Source organism: Cricetulus griseus, chromosome 5, assembly GCF_003668045.3.
Source record: "Cricetulus griseus strain 17A/GY chromosome 5, alternate assembly CriGri-PICRH-1.0, whole genome shotgun sequence".
Classification (NCBI taxonomy): Eukaryota; Metazoa; Chordata; class Mammalia; order Rodentia; family Cricetidae; genus Cricetulus; species Cricetulus griseus.
The window spans coordinates 40553327-40577259 of record NC_048598.1 but is presented as its reverse complement, the minus strand read 5'-3'; the positions used below and the strand labels follow the sequence as shown (position 1 = coordinate 40577259).

The 23933-nt window shown below is 38.0% G+C and overlaps 1 protein-coding gene across 1 annotated transcript in view; it reads right to left on the bottom strand.

The window, feature by feature from the left end:
* Hmcn1 (hemicentin 1) overlaps nucleotides 1-23933 on the bottom strand; it is a 439469-nt gene extending 415536 nt beyond the window's left edge. The window contains exon 1 of the mRNA XM_027417405.2: nucleotides 23663-23933. Coding sequence (XP_027273206.1) covers nucleotides 23663-23933 — 271 coding nt within the window. The remainder of the gene's footprint in view (nucleotides 1-23662) is intronic.

The window sequence follows — 23933 nt, the reverse complement described above, 5'->3', positions numbered from 1 at the left end:
GTAGAGTATACATAAGAATATATACAAAAAAACACACCAAGAATATAATACTGAAATAAATGCATTCTGAATAGGGTAGAGATTCCAAAGAGGGGAAATTGAAATACTCTGAAAAGATCTCCTAAATAAAGTGTTTATTCATTTATTCATCCATACACCAAGTAAATATATTTTGGCATTTGTCCATGTGTCAGGAACTATTTAAAGAGTTAGAAACACTTCAATTATCAAAAGAGATGAAATTTATACTGTATAGAGGAAGAAACAAACAATCAAACATAAAGATTTAAACATATATGGTAATCAGTTAGATAATTACAATGTTTATTAAGTTAAAATAAGTAAGTAAACTAGTAAAGAACAAACTAGTAGGATGGGCAACTTCAGATAAGTGGATAAGAAAGATTTTTTTTGAATTTTGAACATTTGAGCTGAAACCTGGAAGTACTCTTGACAAAAAGAATAAGACCAAGTACAAAGATATTGTAGCAAGAATGATGTGCATTTAACGCAGCATCTGGAAGAAGACTACAGGGCAGGAAAGAAAAAGAGATCATGGAAAGGTATTCAGGGGGCAGATCACATGGGAGTCCTCATGGGAAGAATTTGTGTGAACTCAAAACTTATAGGAAGCTGTTGAAAGTTCATAGTTTATAGATAATATTTTTAGATAGCCATAGCTATTATGTCAATGAGAGAAAGATTGGCAGAAACCAAGAAGAAAGCTATTGCAGAAGTTAAGAGAAGGTGATGACAAGTGGGGAATGGTAGCAGACTTAGAATTGGGCCTACTCAATGTGTGACTTGGAAACTAAAAGAACAAAACTTGGAGAGAGAGAGAGAGAGAGAGAGAGAGAGAGAGAGAGAATGTGCATTGAAAGCAGTTGGCCTTGAACATTTAGAGAAGTGATAGAGAGGACAGATAAAGAAGAAAAGGGTAGAAAGAATTGAGTTACTAGCCACATGCTGTCAGTATTTCATTTCTCTTAAACCTCGTGACAACTTACAGAATAGAATGCTGTGAGTATCCCTCCCTTTATCTTTTTGCCTCAGAGGTAAAAATAAGACAGATGAACACACCCAGAGAGAGGAGGACAGTAAGTTGCCCACAATCTCGATACTTAGTGAGAACAACTCCAGATCTGGCTTCTTCTGCCTTAAAGCTTGGTCTCCTCTTGACCTACACTTTTCCCTGGAGCACTAAGGAAGACTAGAAATGGAACAGGATCTTGAAGTCAGTCAGTCTGACTGAATAATGAATGTGTGAAGAGGCACTGGACAAAAGTTAAACTGACTGCATTCTTTAACAACTCTCTCTGCTTCTAGAATTTCACCAAGGTTATAATGTGATGTCTTTGACTTGTAGATTCTCTCTAGGCTTTGCCACCCTAACTCGTGAACATTACCTTGATGATTTTGTATGAGAATTTTATGCCCATCCTGTGCAAAACTTAAGAAAGGCCCTTGCTCTCTAAGGCTGAAAGAATTTTGGATTCCCTTTGCTCCCCATGTGGGAAATCCCTTCAGTCACATCTCCTCCCTGGAGCTCCACTGGTTTCAGCAACCTCATCCCTGTGGATTCTCCATACTCTCTGATCTCATCAGGTATGCCTGGCTTCCAATCTCCTCAGCCTACACCTGAACTCCAGATGTACATTTTGGAAAAGTTGCAGCTCCTCAGACAGCTAATGAGACAATATTTGAGGCTTTTCATCTAGGTTTCCTGATCTCCTACAGGAATATCCCAGTAACGCACATTGGTCTCACAGCAGCTAAACTCTCCTTGAGTCTTATCTTAGCACTACATCCTGAGAGTCAGCAGCATTCTGCAGTAGAGAGCAAGCAAAAGACAACCTTCCAGACACACCCTGACCAGGGATGCTGTGGGATACTAGACAGACCCTGACCCAGGGATGCCATGGGATATAGGCATCTTTGAGCTGTACTGAGCAGGTTACAGAACAAGTTGCTTGTATTACAGGATATGAATTTCTGTATCCACATAGATCAAAGAGGCCCAGGATTAGATGAATATTAGTATGTAATAACAAAATAAGTACATACTAAGTATTATAATTTTATTTACAGATTTAAACACAGTTAATAAAGGTGGACCAAAACACCAATTGAAAGCATATTATACTAAGTGGATTAAATGTATCGCTACCACAAACTGATGGGTTTATAAATAAAAGTAAACACAAATATGGATTAAGAAATGATAATTTAATGTTATACACCTTTAGTATGTTCTAAACATTGTTCTAAGTACTTTACTAGTAATTTTAACCTAAAAAATATTCTATGAGGAGATACCATCAGAATATACATACATTCAATGGCCAAGGAAGGCAATTTATATCCACATTTACAGACCCAGCTAAGTATACAATAAGTATTGAAAACTTATACAATCATCTCCATAGCCTGTGTTCTTAACTATTATTATATCACCTCCCTGTGCAATATGATTAACAAACTATGTTACTTGGTCTCTGAGTCACCTGTTCTCCTCTAAGTAAACTCTAACCCATGCTCCTATAAGTAACTTCAATAGACATACTGATTCATTATGTTGAACTTCGGTGGAATTGTCTCTTTGGCATGTCCTTAGTTCCATACCTGGGAGGAAATGACATTTGTTCACTTTTCAGAAAAAGTAATGCACCAAGGCTTTTCAAACACACCCAACATGTTTATAAGCTAATAATTAACCAAACCAATTTCCTTGGTGCCTTAATTTCATATCTGTTGCTGTAATAATTATCTTGACAGTAAGAAACTTTGGGGTAAACAGGTTTATTTTAGCTTGGTTCCAGGCTATGGCCTGTCATGATAGGAAAGGCAAGAAACTGGAAGCAGCTAGTCACATCCATAATCAAGAGGAGAGAAAGAACAAATGCATGTGTGCTGTCACTCAGCTTGTCTGTCTTCTCCACTCACACAATGCAGAATCTTCTGACTAGGGAATGATACCACCCACAGTGGACAGGTTTCCCCCTCTATTAATGGAATCCAGATAATCCCCCACAGAATTCCTATAGACCAATATGATTGAAACAATCTCTCATTGAGACTCTCGTTCCAGGTGACTCAAGATTATGTCAAGTTGACAATCAAAACTCACCATCACACTTAGTAAGTCTCTACTATTTTTTAAATGGGTATTCTTTAAATCCAAAAGCCACATTTTTTTCAAACAAATGTCTATTGAATAGCAATTTTTCTAGAGAGGAAATTAAATTTAGAATGGCCTGGTCCATTAAACATTGAAAATACGTTTTTAATATTACTTTTTGTCTCACTGAAACCCTGTAGCATTTGACCTGCATCAGCCCAATTCCCTCCAACCTCTGTTAACTAACCCCTGCTCTTTATATTTATGGATTCACTTGCTTAAGATTCCATATATAAGTGCAAACATGCAGCATTTCTTTTTATGTGCATGACTTGTTTCACTTAACATAATGAACTACTGTAAACAATGTTGATTATAAATAAGTTGTTTATAATCATAACAACACATCTATATGTGAATATAATACAAACAAGTTATTTATCATATAATAATGCTATTATAAATAAGCATTAGAAATACTACAATAAAACATGGAGGTGCAACTTTTGAACATGTTGGTTTCAAATACTCAGGACAAATAACCTAGAGGTAAGATTGCTAGATCAGATGGTAATTCTAGCTTTTAATTTTTTTGGAATGTAATTTTCATAATGGGCTGGGCTACTTTTTGCCTGAAAATTGTGTATAAGTTCCTTTTGTTCCACATTTTCACCAAGGCATGTTATCTTTCATCATTTTGATAAAAGCTCTTTGGACAGGTGTGAAAAGGTTGCATCATAGTTAATAAACCCTCTCTTAAGAGCAGGTAGAGATATGGTGTAAACTATGAACTATTTAAAAATAAATGATAACATAAATAAGGAGATCAAAATCATTAAAGTTACAACTAAAATGGTTTATGAAAATAAGTGTGTTAAAGCTAAAGCCTTACATTCCATTACAATGAGAAAGAAAAATATTGAGTTTTACAAGATAAAAAGGAACAACAGAAAAAAAAAAACTAACGGTTGTAGCAGTTAAGCAATAAAAGCTTGGGACAAAAGTTAAAACAGAAAGAAAAAAACTCAGATGATTAAAAAGAACTTCACAAAGATTTCCTAAAACCAAAGATTCTCATGAGAAGAGAGATGCACAAATAATATTAGAAATGAAAACTAAAACATTATTTAAATGCACTTGCAAATTCTTCACACCATGGTGGGTGTTTTGTTTGTTTGTTTTTGTTTTGTTTGCTTGCTTGTCTTGGAAAAGAAGTTGGTTTTTATTAGAAAAGAGAATTGGATAAACAACAACTGTGGCTTGTTTAGGCTTCAGGTTTGTGCAGAGGCAGCCAGTATTCTTGGGATGCTAAGAATAGATGTGCTTCTCAAGTTAAAGAAACGTTAACAAAGCTGGTCCTGGGTTTTCCCCGTGTAGAAGCACTTCTAGACATAGTTCTTGAGAATTCCTTGGTTCTTCAGAGCTCCTCTGGCGGCTCCAGCAGCTAGGCTTTGGGAGGCAGTTTCATGGAGCTTCATCTTCCAGTTGATGCTAGGTTGGTATTTGTGTATATCCTGGTGTTCTATTTGTTCTTAAAAATCCCCAGTTCACATAGACTGCAGTGGCAGTACTTGGGAGGAAAAGGAAGGTGGATCTCTGAATTTGAGATCAGCCAGGTCTATGTGGAGAGTTCTAGGCCATCCAGAGCTACATGAGACCTTTGTCTCAAAAAATTCCAAAAGAAAAATGAAAACTATCCTCTGCTGAAACTAGGCATGAGGAAGCATGCTGCCTCTCAGAGGTGGAGACAGGAAGGTCACCATGAATTCAAAGCCAGTCTGCGCTACATAGTGAGTACCAGGCCTGCCAAAGGGAACATTGCAAGACTTCGTCCCAAAAATCATAATCAGGCAACCTCAACCCTCCCCCAAAAAAAAAGAAAAAGAAAAACCCAGTTGAATGTATATAGTTGTATTGATTTGCCAAGCACTAAAATACGTATCCAATTGTGACTTTAATCTGCAAAACTGGCATGCCTTAATATAATATGTGTGTAGTCTCTCAAAAAGTATATGTGACTATAGGTAAATTTTAAATCACAGAGTAAAATTAATCCCTATTTTAGATACACTAGTTAAAAATGTAGGGTGGTATGGTGGTCTTAAAACATGCTGCGCTAATCCTTTGGCAATGTTGTCATTTAGTGTTGGGGGTTGTCTACATCACCTCTCTTGATTCTGTGTCCCATGACTACATTATCAACAGAGTGCACAGGAATTGTGCTGCTACTAGGCAAGGTTTATGGTATAGGAAAGGATAAGACCAGAAAAGACAAAGTTGAGTAGTTTTAGCCACCTCACATGGTGTTTTATCTTCACTGTAATTGCAAAATAATTAATGATTAAATATTATGATTCTTTTGCAGTTCCAAAGGTATAGATTAGAGCAGTTATGCACATTCCTAATGTTGCTGATACTTTGTGTTCTAATATTATAAGTATACCAAATACTATACATACATATATATTGAATTGATTCTCCTTTTCTTGTACAATACAATTATTTCTTTTCCAGCATTAAGTAATCTTTTGGTTTTTAAGATAAAACAACCGAATTTTTGCCTAAGCTCCTTTTTATATATTGTCTGATTGGTCTGTTATAATTCACTTGAGGATTTTCTCGTACAGATTTATGAAGGGTCTTTTCTCTCCCGTAGTCTCCTTTATCACACAGACACTAGAGCTATGCTAACATCATGAAAAGCATTCCCTTTTTTCCTATTGCCAAGAAATACCTCTGTAAAACCCATGGCTATTTCTCCTTCATAGTACTTTCCTGGGAAATCATCTGGACCTAGGGGTTTCTTTGCAGGAAGATATTTTACAACAAAGAACTTTTTAATAGCAGAAATTTGGGCATAGGAAACGAACACAGAGACAAGGAAATGCAAAGCTATGAGACATGACCTTTAGTATTATGACAGACTACAGGACATGAAAGATCTTCCTTCCACCAAACAGAAACACCAGACAAAATATAAATTTTCTTTTTAATCAATAGCCAAGTTTGATGGTAAGAATAAAGGGAAATCTCCCAGATGCCAGAAATAATAAGGGAACTCAAGCCAGAAATAAACACCAGTTGTTACCATGGCAGCACAAAAAACCTGATACAAGACTTGGCTACTAAGATTTTAATGTCCACATGGGTACAGTTTTTATGGTCACAGCCCCTTGGGGTCAGAGAGCTATTACAGAGTATCCTTTTAAAACTGAACCTTATCGGTAAAACAGGGATCAGCAGAAATTCCTCCTACTAGCCCAAAAAATTGGCAAGAAAGCCTGGCATCTGCCCAAGTCTTTAAAGAAAAGCAAAATCTCCTAAGCAAAATGTAAATCCTGTGTGGTACGTGAGTCATAATCCAAAACAATTAGCCCAGAAACTAATTTTAGGATGCCTTCAAAAGCAAATGCAATCCCCTCTGTAAACTATATTATAGAGACAAAGGTCCAGTGAACCATCCAAGGTACACTAACTCCTCGTTAAGACTGCATTCATAGTGAACACTTAGAAGTTATAAAAGGAAACAAACCACAGTGAGGGACAGCCAGCAGACCCCGCTGAAATAATCAGCACCAATTCCTAAAAAGCAAAAATAACAGAGCAATATGAGATAGATCATAAAACTTATTAGCATATGATAGAAACAAAAAAAGAAAGACATGAAAAGAAAGAGAAGCATCAAAAGAACGATGGTCGTTGAAACTGAAAACTCAATGGGTGACTTAGAGAAAAGATGAGAGGAAGCTGAAGAAATGCCAGTTAATAACGTTTGCTGCTCTTTCCCAGATTCCGACTGCCAGTCCCAGTACCCAGTTTGTCAAGCTCACAACTGCCCATAACTCCAGCTCCAGGGGACCCAGTACTCTCTTCTGGTTTCTACAGGTACCTGCATGCATATGGCATGCACACAGAAATCCACACATGTGCGCACACATATACACATGGACATGTGCATAAAACTAAAAAGGACAGAACTAAAAAGAAGTGTAAGAAAGTTTTAAACCAGAAGCCATCAAAGGGGGGGGCAGAAAAGGGGAAGAAATGTGACAGAAAAGTAAAGAAGCTTAGAGAATAAAATAACAACATCCAAAAACAACAGAATTTTATGCAAGGGCAGCACAAAGAATCAGGAAAGGAAATGTTTAGAAGATAAGAATTGACTGGGGCTAGAGATGCAACCCAATGTTAGAGTGCTTGCCTAGTGTGTACACGTGTGAAAGACCCTGGGTTCAACCTCTGACACCACCAAAAGCAAAAAATAAAGCCTCAAGAACTCTTTTAACAAATTAAAAAGTAACCTTTCATTGTTAACCAAATCAAAAATTTCCCCAAAATTAAAAATTATATTAGTGGGAAACAAACATTCAAAATGTTTTTTTTTTCTAAACAGGTTAAGAATTAAGGCAAATAAATTAATGTCTTACTCACTTTGTCTCTTTAGAAAGAGGAGACATCCCATAAGGGCACTGACAAGTTGTTGACAATCACAGTTAATTGTGTTATTCTGAATAATTAAGCATATCAAGTAATACATACATTTCCAAATATTACGCCCTAAAAGAAACTCCTACACAAAAAGTCACAGGAGGGAAAAATAAGACAGCACTAAAGTGCCTGGTGATGCCCAGACAGCAAAACAAAACAAAACCACAAACAAATTACCCCCTAAATCATCACAAAATAACTTTAAATGACTTAAATGGATGGCTCAAATACATTTGAAATTCACAAAGCATAATGTTGGCAATTTTACTGTGCTGAAATGACCCCCACTACAAATCTACATAATGCAAGAATTGTATGAGAATTTAGGAAGGCAAAGCAGGAAAAACAAAATCAAGTCTCTGTCTACATACAGAGAAACTGCAAAACCATGAAGATAAAGAAACAAACAATTATAGAAAAGAGTAGTTTATCTTAAAAGGAATAATAACATTAGCAGAGGGAAGACAACAAAGGAAGTTTTTAAAAAGCCAAGTATACGAAGTACAGAATTTTACAGCTAACTGTTCACCAACATGAGGTATTCACTTCATGCACTGTAGATTGGTCACAATTAGAAAGACTAAAGTATCAAGTGAAATATGGAGCCACTAAAATACCTGAAAATTACTGATAGGTACAACTACTTTGGAACATAATTTGATGGTTTCTTATACAGTTAAACATTCTTTTAACTCAGAAGTGAGGAAAAGTCCATACAACACTATGGGTATGAAAACACCCATGGCAAAACACCAATGCACATAAAATTGCAAAAATAAATAAACAAAATAAATTTTTAAAAAATTGTGAACTTTATTTTTATTGTATGTAATTTACTAGAGAAAAGCTGGCTTTTAAAAAGCAATGACTGTATTCATACATTAATATACATTAATATGTTATGAAAGTCAATTATTAAAAAGAATTAAGGTACTATTCAAAATTGTAATATACAGACCAAAATGATTTCCTACTTGTAGGTTGCTTTCTATTACTTAACTAAGACACAAAATACTAATGAAACCATTTTTAGTAGTATTTATTGAATGCCCCAACTTGGGGAAGGAAGGGTTTATTTTATTTGCTTGCCCGTGTCACAGTCCATCATTGATAGAAAACAGGGCAGGAACTCAATCAAGCAGGAACTCAGAGCAGAGACTGAAGCAGAGACCATGGAGAAAATCCACTTACTGTCACAGCCTCTCTAGCTTGCTCAGGTATCTTTGTTATACAATCCAGGGCCACCTGCCCAAGGATGGCACCCACAATGGGTTGGGCCCTCTCTTATCAATTAGCGATTAGGAAAATGACCCCAAGACATACCCACAGTCCAGTTTGATGAAGGCAATCCCTCAGTTGAGGTTCCCTCTTCTTAGGTGTGTCAAGTTGACACTTAAACTCTGTCACTGCTAACATGCCATTCCTAATTTTAAAAGTCTACTAAAGAGTGAGAGAGATAGCTCAGTAGTTAAGAGTACCTCCTGCTCGTGCAGAAGACCAGAGTTCAGTTCACGGTACTCATGTCATGTACTTCACAACATGTACCTATAACTACAGCTCCAGGAAATCTTACGGACATTATGATTTGATTACAAACCATTGACTCATGATTTTGAACACTATCCAGTGGTACTGTTTTAGGGGGGTGGGAAACCTTTGGGAGGTAGAGTCTGAGTGAAGGAAGTGAATCTCTGGGGGACAGGTCTTGAGTTATGGCTTGGTCCTGCTTCATGTCCCATCTCTGCTTCCTGGTCCATCATGATATGAGTAAGCAGCCTTACACGCTTGCTGTTATAGCCATGAGCCACTCCCACTTACTGTATCTTCTCAGTCATGGTGAGATTGTACACCCAAATAAACCCTTCCTCCTTTTGACACAGCACTGAAAAAAAATAACACATTTAGAAAAAAAATAAATCATTTTCATTCAATATTTATTAAGTGCCCTGATAAACAAAGTCATACAAACTAAATGTTTGCCTCCATGTAGTGTCCATTTAGTGAAGGGAGTAGAACGTAAATAAATAGATTCCCTTCGTCTCTAGTACCAAGCAGGTTAACATAATATTCAGGGGGAAATGTTGAACTGGATGGTCAAAGAAGGCTTCTCTGTGACATGAGCCATAGGAAATAATGACAGATGCTACATGGGCACGTGACATGGAAGGGAACATCAAGAGTGGGGGGCCCTAGAGCAAACTGTGCCGGGCAAGTGAGAGACAATCTGCTAGAAGTGAAATGAAGAGGCCATCAGAATGGAGAGCTGGAAATCTGCCTTTCATTTTAAAAGGATCCTTCTGGCAGCTCTGGGAAGAATACTGGAGGGACCAGTTAAAGTGTCTCAGGCTACAGGACATCAAAAGGCATGAATAGTAGCCAAGTTATATTGCAAGTTAAGCCAAGAGATTTTGTGGATGGATTATATGTGGGGTGTGAGGAAAGAGAAGTCCGGGGTAACTCAAAGGACTTTGTCCAAGTGACTAAAAAAACTCTGGAGCCTGTACTGAGATGGGAACACTGGAGAAGACACAAACGCACGAGGGGTTAAAAGGAGGTATTGGTAATTGTGAGATGCCTACTGTGTGCCTTATAGAGGTTTAGATAATTGAGAGATGCCTACTGGGGGCCTAATTGTGAGATGCCTACTGGGTGCCTTATGAAGGTTTAGGTAATTGTGAGATGCCTACTTTGTGCCTTATGAAGGTTTAGGTAATTGTGAGATGCCAGCTGAGTGCTTTATGGAAATCCAGGTAATTGTGGCTGCCTACTGGTTACCTAATTGTGAGATGCCTACTGGTTGCCTTATGGAAATTGAGGCAGAGCACCTTCCTCCTGTCTCACTATGTTAGTGCTGCCTTGGTGGCTGGCCAGCATCTCTTGGTATTTGCTGTTTAGATTTCCCAAAATGGTCATTCAGTCTTTTTTTGCCATCCTGGGGCTAATTCTACCCTCACCGATTCTCCCCAGAGAATTCACTTTTTAAGCAAATTTAAGCTAGCATTTAGAGAATGCTTATGACATTAAATCTTTTCACAACTATAGTCTCATTTAAACATAAGCATCCCTATTTCAGGAAAAAATTTAAAGTGGTGAGCAGGAGATGATTAGATATATCTATTCCCAACTCCACATGCACTCGTCTGAACCAGCTGTGTGGGAGTACAAAAACTATGGAAATCGGCAAATGCTACAAATAGAGGGTGCATTCTCCCATTCTGAGCTTCAGAGTCCATGGTTTAGCTTCATCACTACACCACTGATGATGAACCCATGCTTTGTACACAAAACTGAGACCCTAGGAGACATATGACCTGCATAGTTGTAAACTCAGAAAACAGGGATCTCCACCTTATCAAATGTTCCCTTGCTAGCACACCCATGAGTCCTTATTGTTCACCAAAGAATTTTGCATTTATTTCTCTTATAGTCTTAAGATGATTCGATAAGGAAAATATAATTGTTATCCTTTTTAAGGCTAGCAGACTAAGGTTTTGAGAAGTGAGTAAATTGTTAACTTGTAATGCATTGATAGTTACATCAATTACTGCTCAATATTGTCCTGACATTAGGATCCACTCTCTCCAAGCCTATGCCATTCTAGCTTTACTAAAATCTATTTATCAAGATAAGTCAAATCCACTATTAATTTTCCTAATATCATGTAAGAAATAAAAAGGAGTAAAGTTATCAAGGGCAGAGCAGACATAATAAATATAAAGAGGTAGCTCAATATTTAAAAAAATATCCTTTGCTAATACTCTGGGATGATTCCTTATGGACATAAAATTGTGAGGAATCTTTAAGTAGGAGAGGCTGAGAGACTTTCCTTTTGGATGTGACTGAGGAGAAAACCTCAAGGCAAAAATGTAAGGACCTGATCAAGACAGCAATGGGGATACACACCTAAGACAGCAGGAGAGAGCCTCTGGGGACTAGGAAGACAATAGAACTGGGGTTTCTTATGTGCTCTGGCAAAGGATGTGAACCAGAAATAACAAACTAAACAAAAAGCAAAGCAGATTCTACTTTGAATCTCAAAAATGTACTTCCCAACACAGTACTGTTTTGTGTTTAGAATTTTGCTCTCCAGTGCTTGGTGACATGGTGTGTTTTTTGGGCCTTCTACTTGATACCAAACATATTAAAGAGTAGGTAGCCTCTCCCATGTCTGTGGCTACCCAGAACCCAAAGGCTCATCTAACCAGCCTCTCCTTTCAGATCTTGGCAAGGACAGCTACAGGCTGCCCTGAAGCATTTTCAGTGGCAATGTGCCTTCCAGCCTTAAAACATCAAAGAATCCTCCTACCTGTTGTAAAACAGTGTTAAAAGAAATTTCTCAGAGATATGGCACTAATGAAAAAAACAACAAAAAAAGCAAACAAAAAATTCTATTAATGTGTTTAAAGTTTTCAAGATAGAGATCTGGGGTTATACAAACTCAAAATGTTCTGGGGCCTCCACACAATACCCAGAATGCCTAGCCCCTATACAACTTTCACCATTTCAAAATTAAAGTAAATATCTAAAAATTGTTTTTAAAAGATCAAAAAGAGTTTTATTAAATGCCATGATTTACAAGTAAAATAATTACAGGCTTCTTAATGAAAATTATTTCAAGGGTTTAAGCAATCCTGGGATCATGATTACTGTCTCCACAGCTGCCAATCACAACTCAGCTCATATTCTAAAAGGGATCATAGTCTGGAGTCCAAGATAACTTCTGATGCAAACATTTGTTTAAGGAATTTATAAAACAAACTGAGTGTCACTAGAAAAACCATTAAAATGTTTCAAATTTTAACATTAATTGATGGATAATCTGCAATAGGTGGAACTGTGTCCTCCAAAAACTCATATGTTGAAATCCTACCCCTTGGCACTTCAGAATTTGACCATATTTGGAAATAGTATCATTGGATATATAATTGGCTAAAATGAGATCATACTTGAGTATGGTGGATCACTAATCCAATATGACTATTGTCCTCCCTCAAAAGGGGGGGGGGAGTGGGAAGCATGGGATTGACAGTGAACACAGAAAGAACACCACATGAAGATGAAGGCAGAGGTCTGGCTAATGAACCATTTAAGATTGACCAACACCACAAGAAGCTAGGGGAAGACCTGGCATAGATTCTCCACAGCCTTCAGAAGGAAGCAACCGTACTGACACCTAAATTTCGGAATTTTGGATTTTCAGCCTTCGGGACAGTGTCAGTAAATTTACATTTTTCAAGTCACCAAGTCAGTAGTATTTTGTTACAATCTCTATAGGAAATGATTTTGTCCGCCTTCTTGGACAAATCTCTATTTCACACATTTATCTAAACAAAACATGAAAACAGAAAAAAAAAGAACTTGTGAAAATCTGCTTCTCTTCAAAAAAAATATGGCATATTTCTTGAGGTCATATAAGCCTTAGTTATGTGGTATGTAAAGAAAGAGCCAGACTATCTGAGGGGCCCCTGGCAGTAGGACCAGGATCTAACCCTGCTACATGAGCTGGCTTATTGGAGCCCACTCCCTATGTTGGGATGCCATGCTCATCCTTAATGAATGGGAGAGGAACTTGATCCAGCCCCAACCTAATATGCCAGACTTTGTTGACTCCACATGGGAGCCCTTACCCATGAGGAGGAATGTGGGGGGAGGGGGGAGGCATTGGAGGGAGAACTGAGGTTGGAATGTACACTGAAACTTAAAAAAATAAATTATTTCTTAAAACAATAAAATAAAGAGCCACCATTTTACCCACAAATGCACAGAAAAGAATCCATGACACAGGATGCCACATCTTTTATCTTCATGTACCACTTGCCTAAAACTCTGTCTCTTTACCCACCAACTACTGATCCTTCTTTGCAATCTATGTCTTCTCGATTCTTCCAAGTCCCAGTTCCATATGCTGCCTAGTCTTTCTGGTGTCATTTGCATTTTTTTCAATTATGTGGATAAGTTTTAAACAGTACTTAAATGCTTTTCCCTTCTTACCATCTGAAATCAAAACACCCTTATGCAACCCTAAGATTCAATATCCAGTGTCTTTTGGGAATTTACTGTGCGAAAGAAACTGGACATTTATTATAAATAGCACTCACATAAACCTTAAAAGGTACACCAAATTAGGGATACAGAAAGTCATTGGAAGAGCCAGACCCCAGAGCCTATACCCTACCTATTGTGTCATGTCTCAAAAGCAACACCATGTACTCACTAGATTCAGTCTTACTCAGCCTTCTGCCTCCATGGATCCAATGAAACATCTTTAAAAAAACAACCTTAACACTATTGGGCCTTTACCTTCATTAATAATGAATTATATTACTAATCTTATAAATGGAAAGAGTTGGCAGCTTCTTAAAACCTCTAACCTTTGTTCTTACTGTTCTTTTCAGAACCCACTATGAGCTTCCTTTCTTCTGTCATCTGAATGTTTGCATACCCCACAGTTCCATCTAGTTTCTTTTCTCAGTCTGCACTCTCCTTGGGTGATCTCACTTATTCCGATGGCTTCAACTGTCATCTGTATAAGTTTCAAATGGATAGCACAGCAACTTGGCACATTCAGCTAACACTGACAACTAGAAATGTTGGGAGTGATACCTGGAGACAGACAGGCCACCCAAACAGTCCCACAAGGGAAACATGGACTGTGATAAATTCATCATCATTGACTAGTATCTGGCTCTCAGACTTAAAATCTCAGAAACTTGAGCACGACACTGTCACAGTATTTTAAACAAGGGAGGCTGATGTATACAACTGGTATGCCAAAATATGAGTTACACATGAAGAATATGACTGTCTGGTGAACCTGATGTATGTGTCCATCTGACCAGAGCATTCTCTCCCCATAAAGAATGACATGAAGTCACATTATCAGAAAGCTGTTTGAAGTGGGTGCAACCAGAACAAGGACAGTTAATTGTACAGTGCTAATGTATAATGACATCATTATATATTTAGAAGGAAAAACAGTCCATCACCACAGTGGAATCCTGGTCATTCAAGTACAAAATAAATTAACACATTGAATTTCTTTTATAACCAAGTTAGAACTTGGTTGGACATTGCTCAGATATGTTTCTGTGACTGGTTTTCATTGCTGACCCATGAACTTGTGGTTGATGTTCATTTCAGACAAGTTAATCTGTGAAGAACTTGCTATCAAGACTCACTATCCTGGGAATGACATTGTCTTTTGGAGGAAACATTACATCATATGTCTTTTCTCCTATTGCATGCTAATTTCAGTAGGTCATTATATTTATTTTTTTCCGTATTCATAGGACCAAGTCCAGTCACTTGTACTTCCTTAATAACACTCAAATCTATCCTCTTCTCCTGATGCCCAGGTCTCCTCAAGGTACCCTCAGGATTTCCTCTGAACTGCTAACATGGACTCATCTCTCATCTCACAGCTCTATGGACTCCCTTGCTTGACTGTGCCAAGAGATAAAGTTCTAAATTGAAAACCCAGCAATGCCATGATAATCCTTGCAATCCTTCCAGCTCCCAGGAGCTTTCATCGTGAAATCCAAAACCTTTAATACATTTTGATTAAGCCGCTTGTATTCATGAACTTTCCTCAGATTTCAGCCCCGATGACACTTTTTCCAGAAAACCTTTGCTAGCCAGCCCTGCTTGAATTCATGAGAGTGGAGTACTTTGTGTTTCTTTCCACTACAGAATATATTGTGGTATATTATATTGTCCTTCCCCCTGCAACCCTCCTCATAGACCATTAGCGTCTTCTGGAGTTTGTCTCACTGTTTTTGCAGCAATACACCTGACATGATCCTTGGTATTAGTAAACAATAACAAACTTGCTGACCAGTGAATGAATAAATGAGTGAATAAGTAAATTTGAAGGCTTATAGTGGAGTGTTTCTAGTGCTTTGCAGGATTCTCTATGATGATGCAGTGATGTGGGGTCAGGAGAGCCATATAACAAAGAACTCATGTGTCTCAAATATTCAGTGTATCTGAATGGAACTGAGGTTGGCCTGGTTTGAATTGTTCTTTGCCTGTATGCTGACTTGTAGCCAAATCATGAAGCAGACATCCCTTAGTTCTCTCCTCTTATTATATAAACACTGCACAGCTTCTCCTGCAACTTTATTTTCCTTCTTCAACTTTTACAGAGCCATCCATTGTATAGTACATTTTACTGTTAAAATGGGTGCTTGAAAATTGCATCTGTTTACTTATTTATTAGTGGTGGGATATGGTGTGTGTGTGGAGGTTAGAGGACAGCATTCATGAGTTGGTTGTCTCGTTCTACCATGTAGGACCCGGGGATTGAAGTCAAGTCAGGCTCAGCAGCAAATGCCTTAACTTGCTGAGCCATCTTGTCAGCCAGCTGTAGTACTTTGGAAACATTTTCACATGTACTGCTTTATTTAACCATCATAATGCCACTAGGGTGAAGAGAGTTGACATAGCGGTGCTTTTATACAGTGCCACTTTCATTTCTTTCTATTCTCCACAGATATGGAGAATTCTAACAGATTTTCCCATAAGAGACAGAACTGGAGCTGAAAATGCTGTAGACTTGTGAAAATAAAAACCTGGTGTGGAGCTTTTGTTTGTACAGTGCTTCTTGGAAATCAGTTTATTTGCCGTGACACTCCATCAGTAGGTCCAGTTAAAATTGGACAGTAATCAGGCTTCCTGAGGGCATGTTGCTGAGACATTCCACATGATAGACACACACCCCAGCCTAATCAATTGCTTATGCCAGCATTCAATAACTACCCAAGAATCGAGTGTTTTCTAGATCACAGTATTCCTTCTTGGTCAAGCTATATTATCACCGAAAGGATTAATTGACCAATTAATATGCTGGAAGCTTTGGCCTCTTTAGTAATGTCATTTAAAAATAGACTCACAGATGTGAAGGGCAAGATTTAAACACTCATAGAAGTACTTGCTTCCACAGCTAGACTAAAAGTACACAGAGAAATCTTCTGTTCTTTAATATTCATACATTTATTCATACCACGCATCCATTGAAGAATATTTCCCAAGTATCCGTTGTATTGCTGGGCCTATAGAATAAATGAAGCACTTAGGTAGAAAGCACCAAAAGTTATGTTTGATCAGAAACAAATCTTAAATAAAGCCCAATTCTGTGTTAATAGCAAGAAAGTAAAAGGTTTTTCCTCAGTTTAACTGAAAAACAAACATGAAACACCTTCATTCCGTGGTGACCTGAGCAAATGCTTCATTTATCAAGATCGAGTCTCTATTATCCTTTTCTCCTATTATCATTTTCATTGCGTTAGATTTTTAACTATGTCTGTAGATAGGCATGTGCCTCTGTGTGGGTGTGGGCAAATTGATGCCAGTACCCAGAGAGGCCAGGAGGTGGTTTCAGATCCCCTGGACCTGGCATTGCAGGCCGTTGTAAGCCACCAGACACAGAGTGCTGGGAACAGAACCCAGGTCCTCTGTGAGAGATGTAGGAACTCTTAACCACTGAGCCATCTTTCCAGCTCCAGGCTCTTTTATCTTCTTGAGGGAGTTTTTATTATGCATGAGTAAAGCATCTCTACTTAGTCTCAACACTATCCACTGAAGTGGTACCCATTACCTCGGGTAAAAACATTTTATCCTAAAAAACAAGTTACCATTGTTCACCCAAAACTCCTCACGAAGGGGCTAAGGATTGGAGCTTAGAAACAGAATGCTTGTCTTCGGTGACCAGAACTGAAGGAGGAACAAACTAAAACCCTTACTTAACTGCTAGTGCAATTTCCTGAGTTCCTCAGATCTCTTTCTCCAGTGTAACAGCTTCTTGTTTTCCTATACTTACTGAAACAGAAATCATTTAACTTTAGGTTCAGTTCTTATAGGAGCAGCAACATTTTCAAAATCTGAATGTATGTTATCTTTCCTTGTAAGAATCTTCCTGTTCATTATGGTTTGGAGTAATTCTTCTGTTGGCCAGAAAAATATTCTAAGACTCTTTATATTACAAAAGTCTTAGGGTATTTTCATAACACTGAGCAGGTCTGACCAAACCATGCAAAGCCATTGAGAGCATATGGGTTTTATTAAAATGAAACTCTTAAATATAAGAGACATGAGCTGTTGATATCTCTACCAATGAATCAAATCCCTTCTATTTCCAGTCTCTTTAAGATCACTTACTTTTCACATGTTATGACAAAAAAAATTATAGTAAAAATCATTGTCTGCTAACAACAATGCATTAATTGTATGGACACCAAAACAGGGATCTGTCAAGATTATTAAACAATTTGCTTAATGATGATAATAAAGAAAAGCATGTAAGTTTTCCATTCCCAAATGGATGTTCATTCTACTACATGGCATTTGCATCTTGAAAAAAAAAATCAGTTGAATAATTAATGTCAACTAGACTCAAATTTAGCCCCATGAATAAGACAACCATCTCAGTAGTTACACACGGAAATACAGTTAACAAAGATTTTCAGTTTCTCCTCTCAATTCTCTTTAGCTATCTCCATACAGGCTTTCATCACTTCACTTCACTAGACTACTCTTCTTGGTCATCAATGGCTTCCACATGGCTATAAATTCCTTCCATCTTCCAGTCTCCTTCCTTAAAACAGAGCTTCTTCGGCCTATCTGCCTCCATTTTCTCTGGATGCTTCATTGGTTACCTGTCACCTCTCTAGTTAAGCATCCCTGAGCCTCAAAGCTGAGACTCAGACCTTCTCTCTTCCCCATGCACAGTCGGTCCCGTCATAGTTTCATAGTCTGACAGCCCTAAACACCATCTTTATGTATGCCTTTGAGTCTGAAATTAATATCTCTCATTCTGCCTTTTCCCCCTTGAACTCTTATATCATATATATGACTGTCTTCTTCATCTCCACTAATATGTCAAAAGGTATCTCAATTTTATAAATGATCAAAAACGAAAATCTCATCCTCCCACCATTTCTGAAACCTATCTCTCTCTCATTAATCTCCACCTCAGGATATGGCCCTACCACACATCTCAAGCCAAGTCTTCAGAACCATTTTATCTTGTTTTTGCCTTGTAACTCACATCCAGTGAATCATCAAATTTTCTTGGTTTCATACTCAAAATATAAACAAACTCTATTTCTCAAAACACCAATAGCTATCAACTCCACACAAGGAATTCACAGTCTTCTAACTGAGCCATTTCTAGCCTTTATCTGCTTTCCATTACTACCTACCCATACAATGATGCTGTAGACGTATGTCAGATTCTGTCACTGATCCATTTAGAACGCTATAGTTGAGAGTTGAAGAGATGGCTCAGTGGTTAAGAACTCTGGCTGCTCTTCCAGAGGACATGGGTTTGATTCCTAGCACTCACATGGCAGCTCACAACCATCTACACCTCCAGTTCCAGAAAATTTAATGCTCTGCACATGGTGCACAGACTTACATGAAGACAAAACATGCATACACATAAATTAATAAATAAAACTAAAGTAGCTCTCCATATCATTCATGGAAAAAAAAAACCAAAGTCATGGGAGACTATGAGTCCTTTCCTGAACCATTCTTATCATATGGCAGGCCTCATTTGCAAATTCCCTTCTATCACTTTCTGTGTCAAAAACACTTAGATGCCTCATGGTTGTTAAACATGTCAAGATACTCCTGTCACAAGGACGCTTTACTAATTTTCATCTGTCAATAAAAGACATGCTCAATGCTCTCTCCTTCAAGAATTTGTTAAAATAAAATCATTTCTTTTGTAAGGTTCCCAGCCACCATATTTGAAATTCTAACACCGTCAAATTCACTCTGAGCTCCTCATACCCTATTCCTGATTTTTTTGTTTTCTCCATAGCGATCATAGGCTTCAGGTTCTTGTGTGTCTATTAATCATATCCTTTATTGCCTGTGCCCCTCTTCCTACAATAGACTGCAAAGCCCATGAGAGTAGGAGTCTTCTTTTGGGGTTTCTTTTCAGTGCATTAAGCATTGCCTGAAACCAGAAAGGGCTCAAAGTACACAGACCAGTTGGAGATATTCCAGAGAGTGAAATGTAAGTGTTCAAGAAAAGAAAGAGATGTTCAACTCATTAAAAACACACTGTCCGTTCTCACTCCTACTGTCTCTGGAAACTGCCTCACAGAGAAAGGGGGAAACAAGACACTGAGTGACCAGAGGGGCTGCAGTCAGGAGAGAGCATCAGCTCTCCTCAGTTTGTTTAGAGGAAATGGGAGTGAAATCCAAGTAGTTTAAAAACAGCAAAAATGAATGTATATTCTAATAATTGATGAAGCTATGGAAAAACTGGATCTCACACATACAGCTAGTGGGATCACAAAGTGTTATAACTGTTTCGGACAGTATATTGCCCACCCCTCAGCAATGACATATATAGTTATCATAACCCGGAGGTTCCACTTCTCAATATACACTTGAAGAAATGCAAGCATGTCTACACAGAAATGTGTATGTGGATATGCATAACAGTGATTCATAAAAGGGTAGGGAATATCTAAATCTCCATCACAGACCAGTGGATATGGTATAAGTCATATATTATACCATGGAATAAAATTTGGCTGTAGAAAGAAATGATGAATCGACACATGCTTCAATATGAATGAACCTTAAAAGTGTTATGTTGACCTAAGTAATCCAGTCACAGAAGACCATATATAATTATAAATAATATCTATAATGTGTAAACCCAGAACAGGAAAACCCAGAGAGACAGAAAGGTGGGTTAGTGGCTTACTCAGTACAATAATACTTTAAACAGTGGATAGAAAATTGACAACTAAATGGCATAGGACATTTTTGTTGGTGGTGGTGGGTTTTTTGTTTTTTTGTTTTTTGTTTTTTTTTTTGAGACAGGGTTTCTCTGTGTAATCCTGGCTGTCCTGGAACTCACTCTGTAGAGCAAGCTGGCCTCTAGCTCAGAGATCTGTCTGCTTCTACCTCCGGAAGGCTGGGATTAAAGGCATGTGCCACCACTGCCTGGTGGTACAGGACTTCTCTGGTGGCAAGGAAAATAGTTTAAAGCCAACTGATGATAGTGTCACCTATCTGTAAACATAATAGAAATCATTAACTTATACATGATAAATGACCAAATGGTTTGATAAGGGAAATATCCATCAACAAAGCTATTACAAACTCACACAGTAGTCAGGTGTTCCAGTGCACACCTGGAATACCCAGCACCAAGAATCAGATGCAGAAGTATCATCCATGAGTTCAAGACCAGCCTTGCTAACATCATGAAATCCATGCTAGCCAGGGCTACATAAAAGACTATGTCTCAAAAGTAAATTAGTTAATTAAAATTAATGCAGGAAACATGACTCAGGGAATTAAAAGGCTCCTTCAATGCAGCTAATTGTCATTAAAAGGCCAGTTTCTGCCTCCATGAACTAAGGCAATCCAGGGCAGCTGCAACCCTTCCCCATGAGGTGCTGGTGTTACTGGAACTTTCCCGCCCTTTCCTGCATGAACATATTCTAATGAGCTTTATCACCACACTGCCCAGGATTAGGATCTATGTTTCCCATGTATTTTCAAACTATCATTTACCTGTAGCCACACATCCTTCCCTGAATTGTCATGTGAACGCACATGACATCTCCAAAGACCTAAAGGCTTTACTCAAAAGCCTCAGACTGTCTCCCCAGATTCACCCATTATTTTATCTAGCTACATGGGATGGTAGATATAGACAGAGCAAGCACTCAGGTGGTTAGTGTCATTACTCAAGTTCAATGCTAGATGTTATTTCTTTCTACATTAGTAGTTTCATCCAGCTGCACAAATATGCATTACAGACTACAAAAATAATAGCCATATGCAAAACAAATAATCACAGTTAGAAGTGTCCTTAGGTATGCTCAAATACAGTTCTCTCACTTTGTTATTGAAACTGAGCTTCAAAAAAAAAGTAAATTGACTTTTCCCTAATGTCAGTAAGATAATCACTCCCCATTCCAGATCCTTCCTGTCATTGCATCCTGATCGTCAACTGAAATAGAAAAAAAATTCTCAATGAACACACACACACACACACACACACACACACACACACACACAAACACATGAAGAGGAAATCAGAAAAATTACACAATCTTAATAATCTGTTAAAGTGAATTTTAAGTTAAATGTTAATGGTATATTTTAACTTCCATTTCTCTGCAAAAAAAAATTTTAAAACTCTTGGATAATACAAACTATTAACAATTCTCCACTTTTAATCATTAAGAAAAGTATAATCAATATGGACACGTTGTTATAAACACAATTTTATTAAACAAGTTTAAATTACTAATTATTTTCTCATACAGTTTAATTCAAAAAAAGCTCTAATTGTATTAGTCACCTGCAATTAACATTCCAAGTTTCCTGCACTTTGGATTCTGATTGCTAAATTATAGGAAAATCGACTACACACAGTGTGCAGACCTTCTCTCTGGATACTAGCTGGGAGGCAGCACACTTTATACAATTTGTTACAAAATATTTCCACATCACTCCAAACTATGGCAATTCAGCTTCCATTTATGAAATGAAACATATTTTATATTTTTTCCAGCAACATAATATCCTAATGTTTTTTGGATGGAGGCAAGCAAACTGTGGTATAAATTAACAAAATCAGTTTTTACTTTATATTTGAGCCAACTTCAGACTCATCCCTATATAGGAAATATATTTAAGCTATTCCAAAATATCAAAAACGTTGGACTGCATTATAAGTGTCATCTTGGTATCTTATAAATTGAAACATCATGATATTTGAAGTGTCTTCCTGAGACAGGAGACCCAGCAAAGGACCATCTGACTCTTGATTCCAATGATAAAGCATCTCATAACTAATCAGTGTTGAAATGCATGTGTATACTACAGAAGAGCAGGACAGTTTATTGTTGTCGTCAAAGAACAAGACAATTCCAGAAAGTTCTACCTCCCTCTCAATTTATCCCAATGATATCTTTTTAAATAGCTGAAATATACCACATTTAATAACTAGCAATAATTACAGTTTTAATATGTTTGGCAGATGCACAAGGAAGAAAAAAAACCTGAGATCTTCAACATCATGCTCTCATTGTGAAAGAGGCTATGCCAAAGTCTAGTGGAGAGGGAGTTTCTAAAGCAGGGGGAACGTGGGAGAGCAGTGGGGGGAGGGCTTTTAAGAAACCACTGTTTTATTTCTTCCACTGAGCAGCTACTTGCGCTAATGAAACTCAGGTGGACACAAGACAGCGAGCCCCGGGGTTTCCCCCTGTAATGCTGCCCTCGACAATGACAATGGGGGCTCCTATGAGTCTCACCGAGAGGTGCTACTTTAAAAAGAAACTGAAAAGAGTAAATAGGATCATGTTACAGTGCAGCAGCAGAAACCCACAGCTTCGGGGCATAACATAGAGTTATTTTTCTCCAACTACCTTTCAAGAGCACAGACATAGCAAATTACATGCATTTGTACTGCTTGAGACACCGGCGTACTGTTTACTCACGTCTGTGAATCTAACCAATGATGTAACCCGGTGCAAAGATGAATAGATCCAGTTAAGAAATGAATGGCTTCTGTCTTTCATTGTCATGCCTTCAGTTCCTTTCCTAGTTACTATTTACAGACTTGCCGGTGTGTCACACAGCGGGTTTGTTTCCCTCTTATGTGAAGTTATCCTCAGAGTGTGCCCTGCTGTTGAATTCCATGCCTCTGTTCCAGTCTGCCTTTGCAATTAAGAGTCTTTAGCTTTAAAATGCAGGCCAGTTAACTCTGCGTTTGCTGTTGTTGCTGCTACAGATTCCTGGGTCTGATCTTCAGACGACCGCTTTTCCAGGTCAGGGCACCACTCTTTAATCTCCCTAAACAAGCCATCTACTCTGTGAGCTAAGCCTAGCTGAGTGCTATGGAGGTATGAGAGCAAACCCAGATGCCAGAAAGCAACTCTTTGTTACATCTGTATTCCGCTGCATATTTAAAAAAAAAAAAAAGGCTTTTGAAATTTTCTGACAATAAAACAAATGCACAGCATAAAACGTAATAGAGTTATGAATCACAACAAATAAAGAGAATATTTCCCTTACCTGGATCATGGAAGGGCACCAAAGCAAAGTTGTAAAGAGGTCTCTTGGGTCTTTTCAAAGACGTCTCCAAAATTTTGGAAGCCCCTTCAATAACCTGAACTAAATCATCATACATGGAGCCAGTCACATCAAACACAAAAGCCAACGTGGATGCCCCCTCCGGAATCTCCTCAGCCCTGCTCTCCGACTGGGGGGTCCCATCTCCAGCTAGGGAAGAACGAAGAAGAGCCACCAGGAGGAATACTGTGTGGACCACTTCCCAGGCAATCAT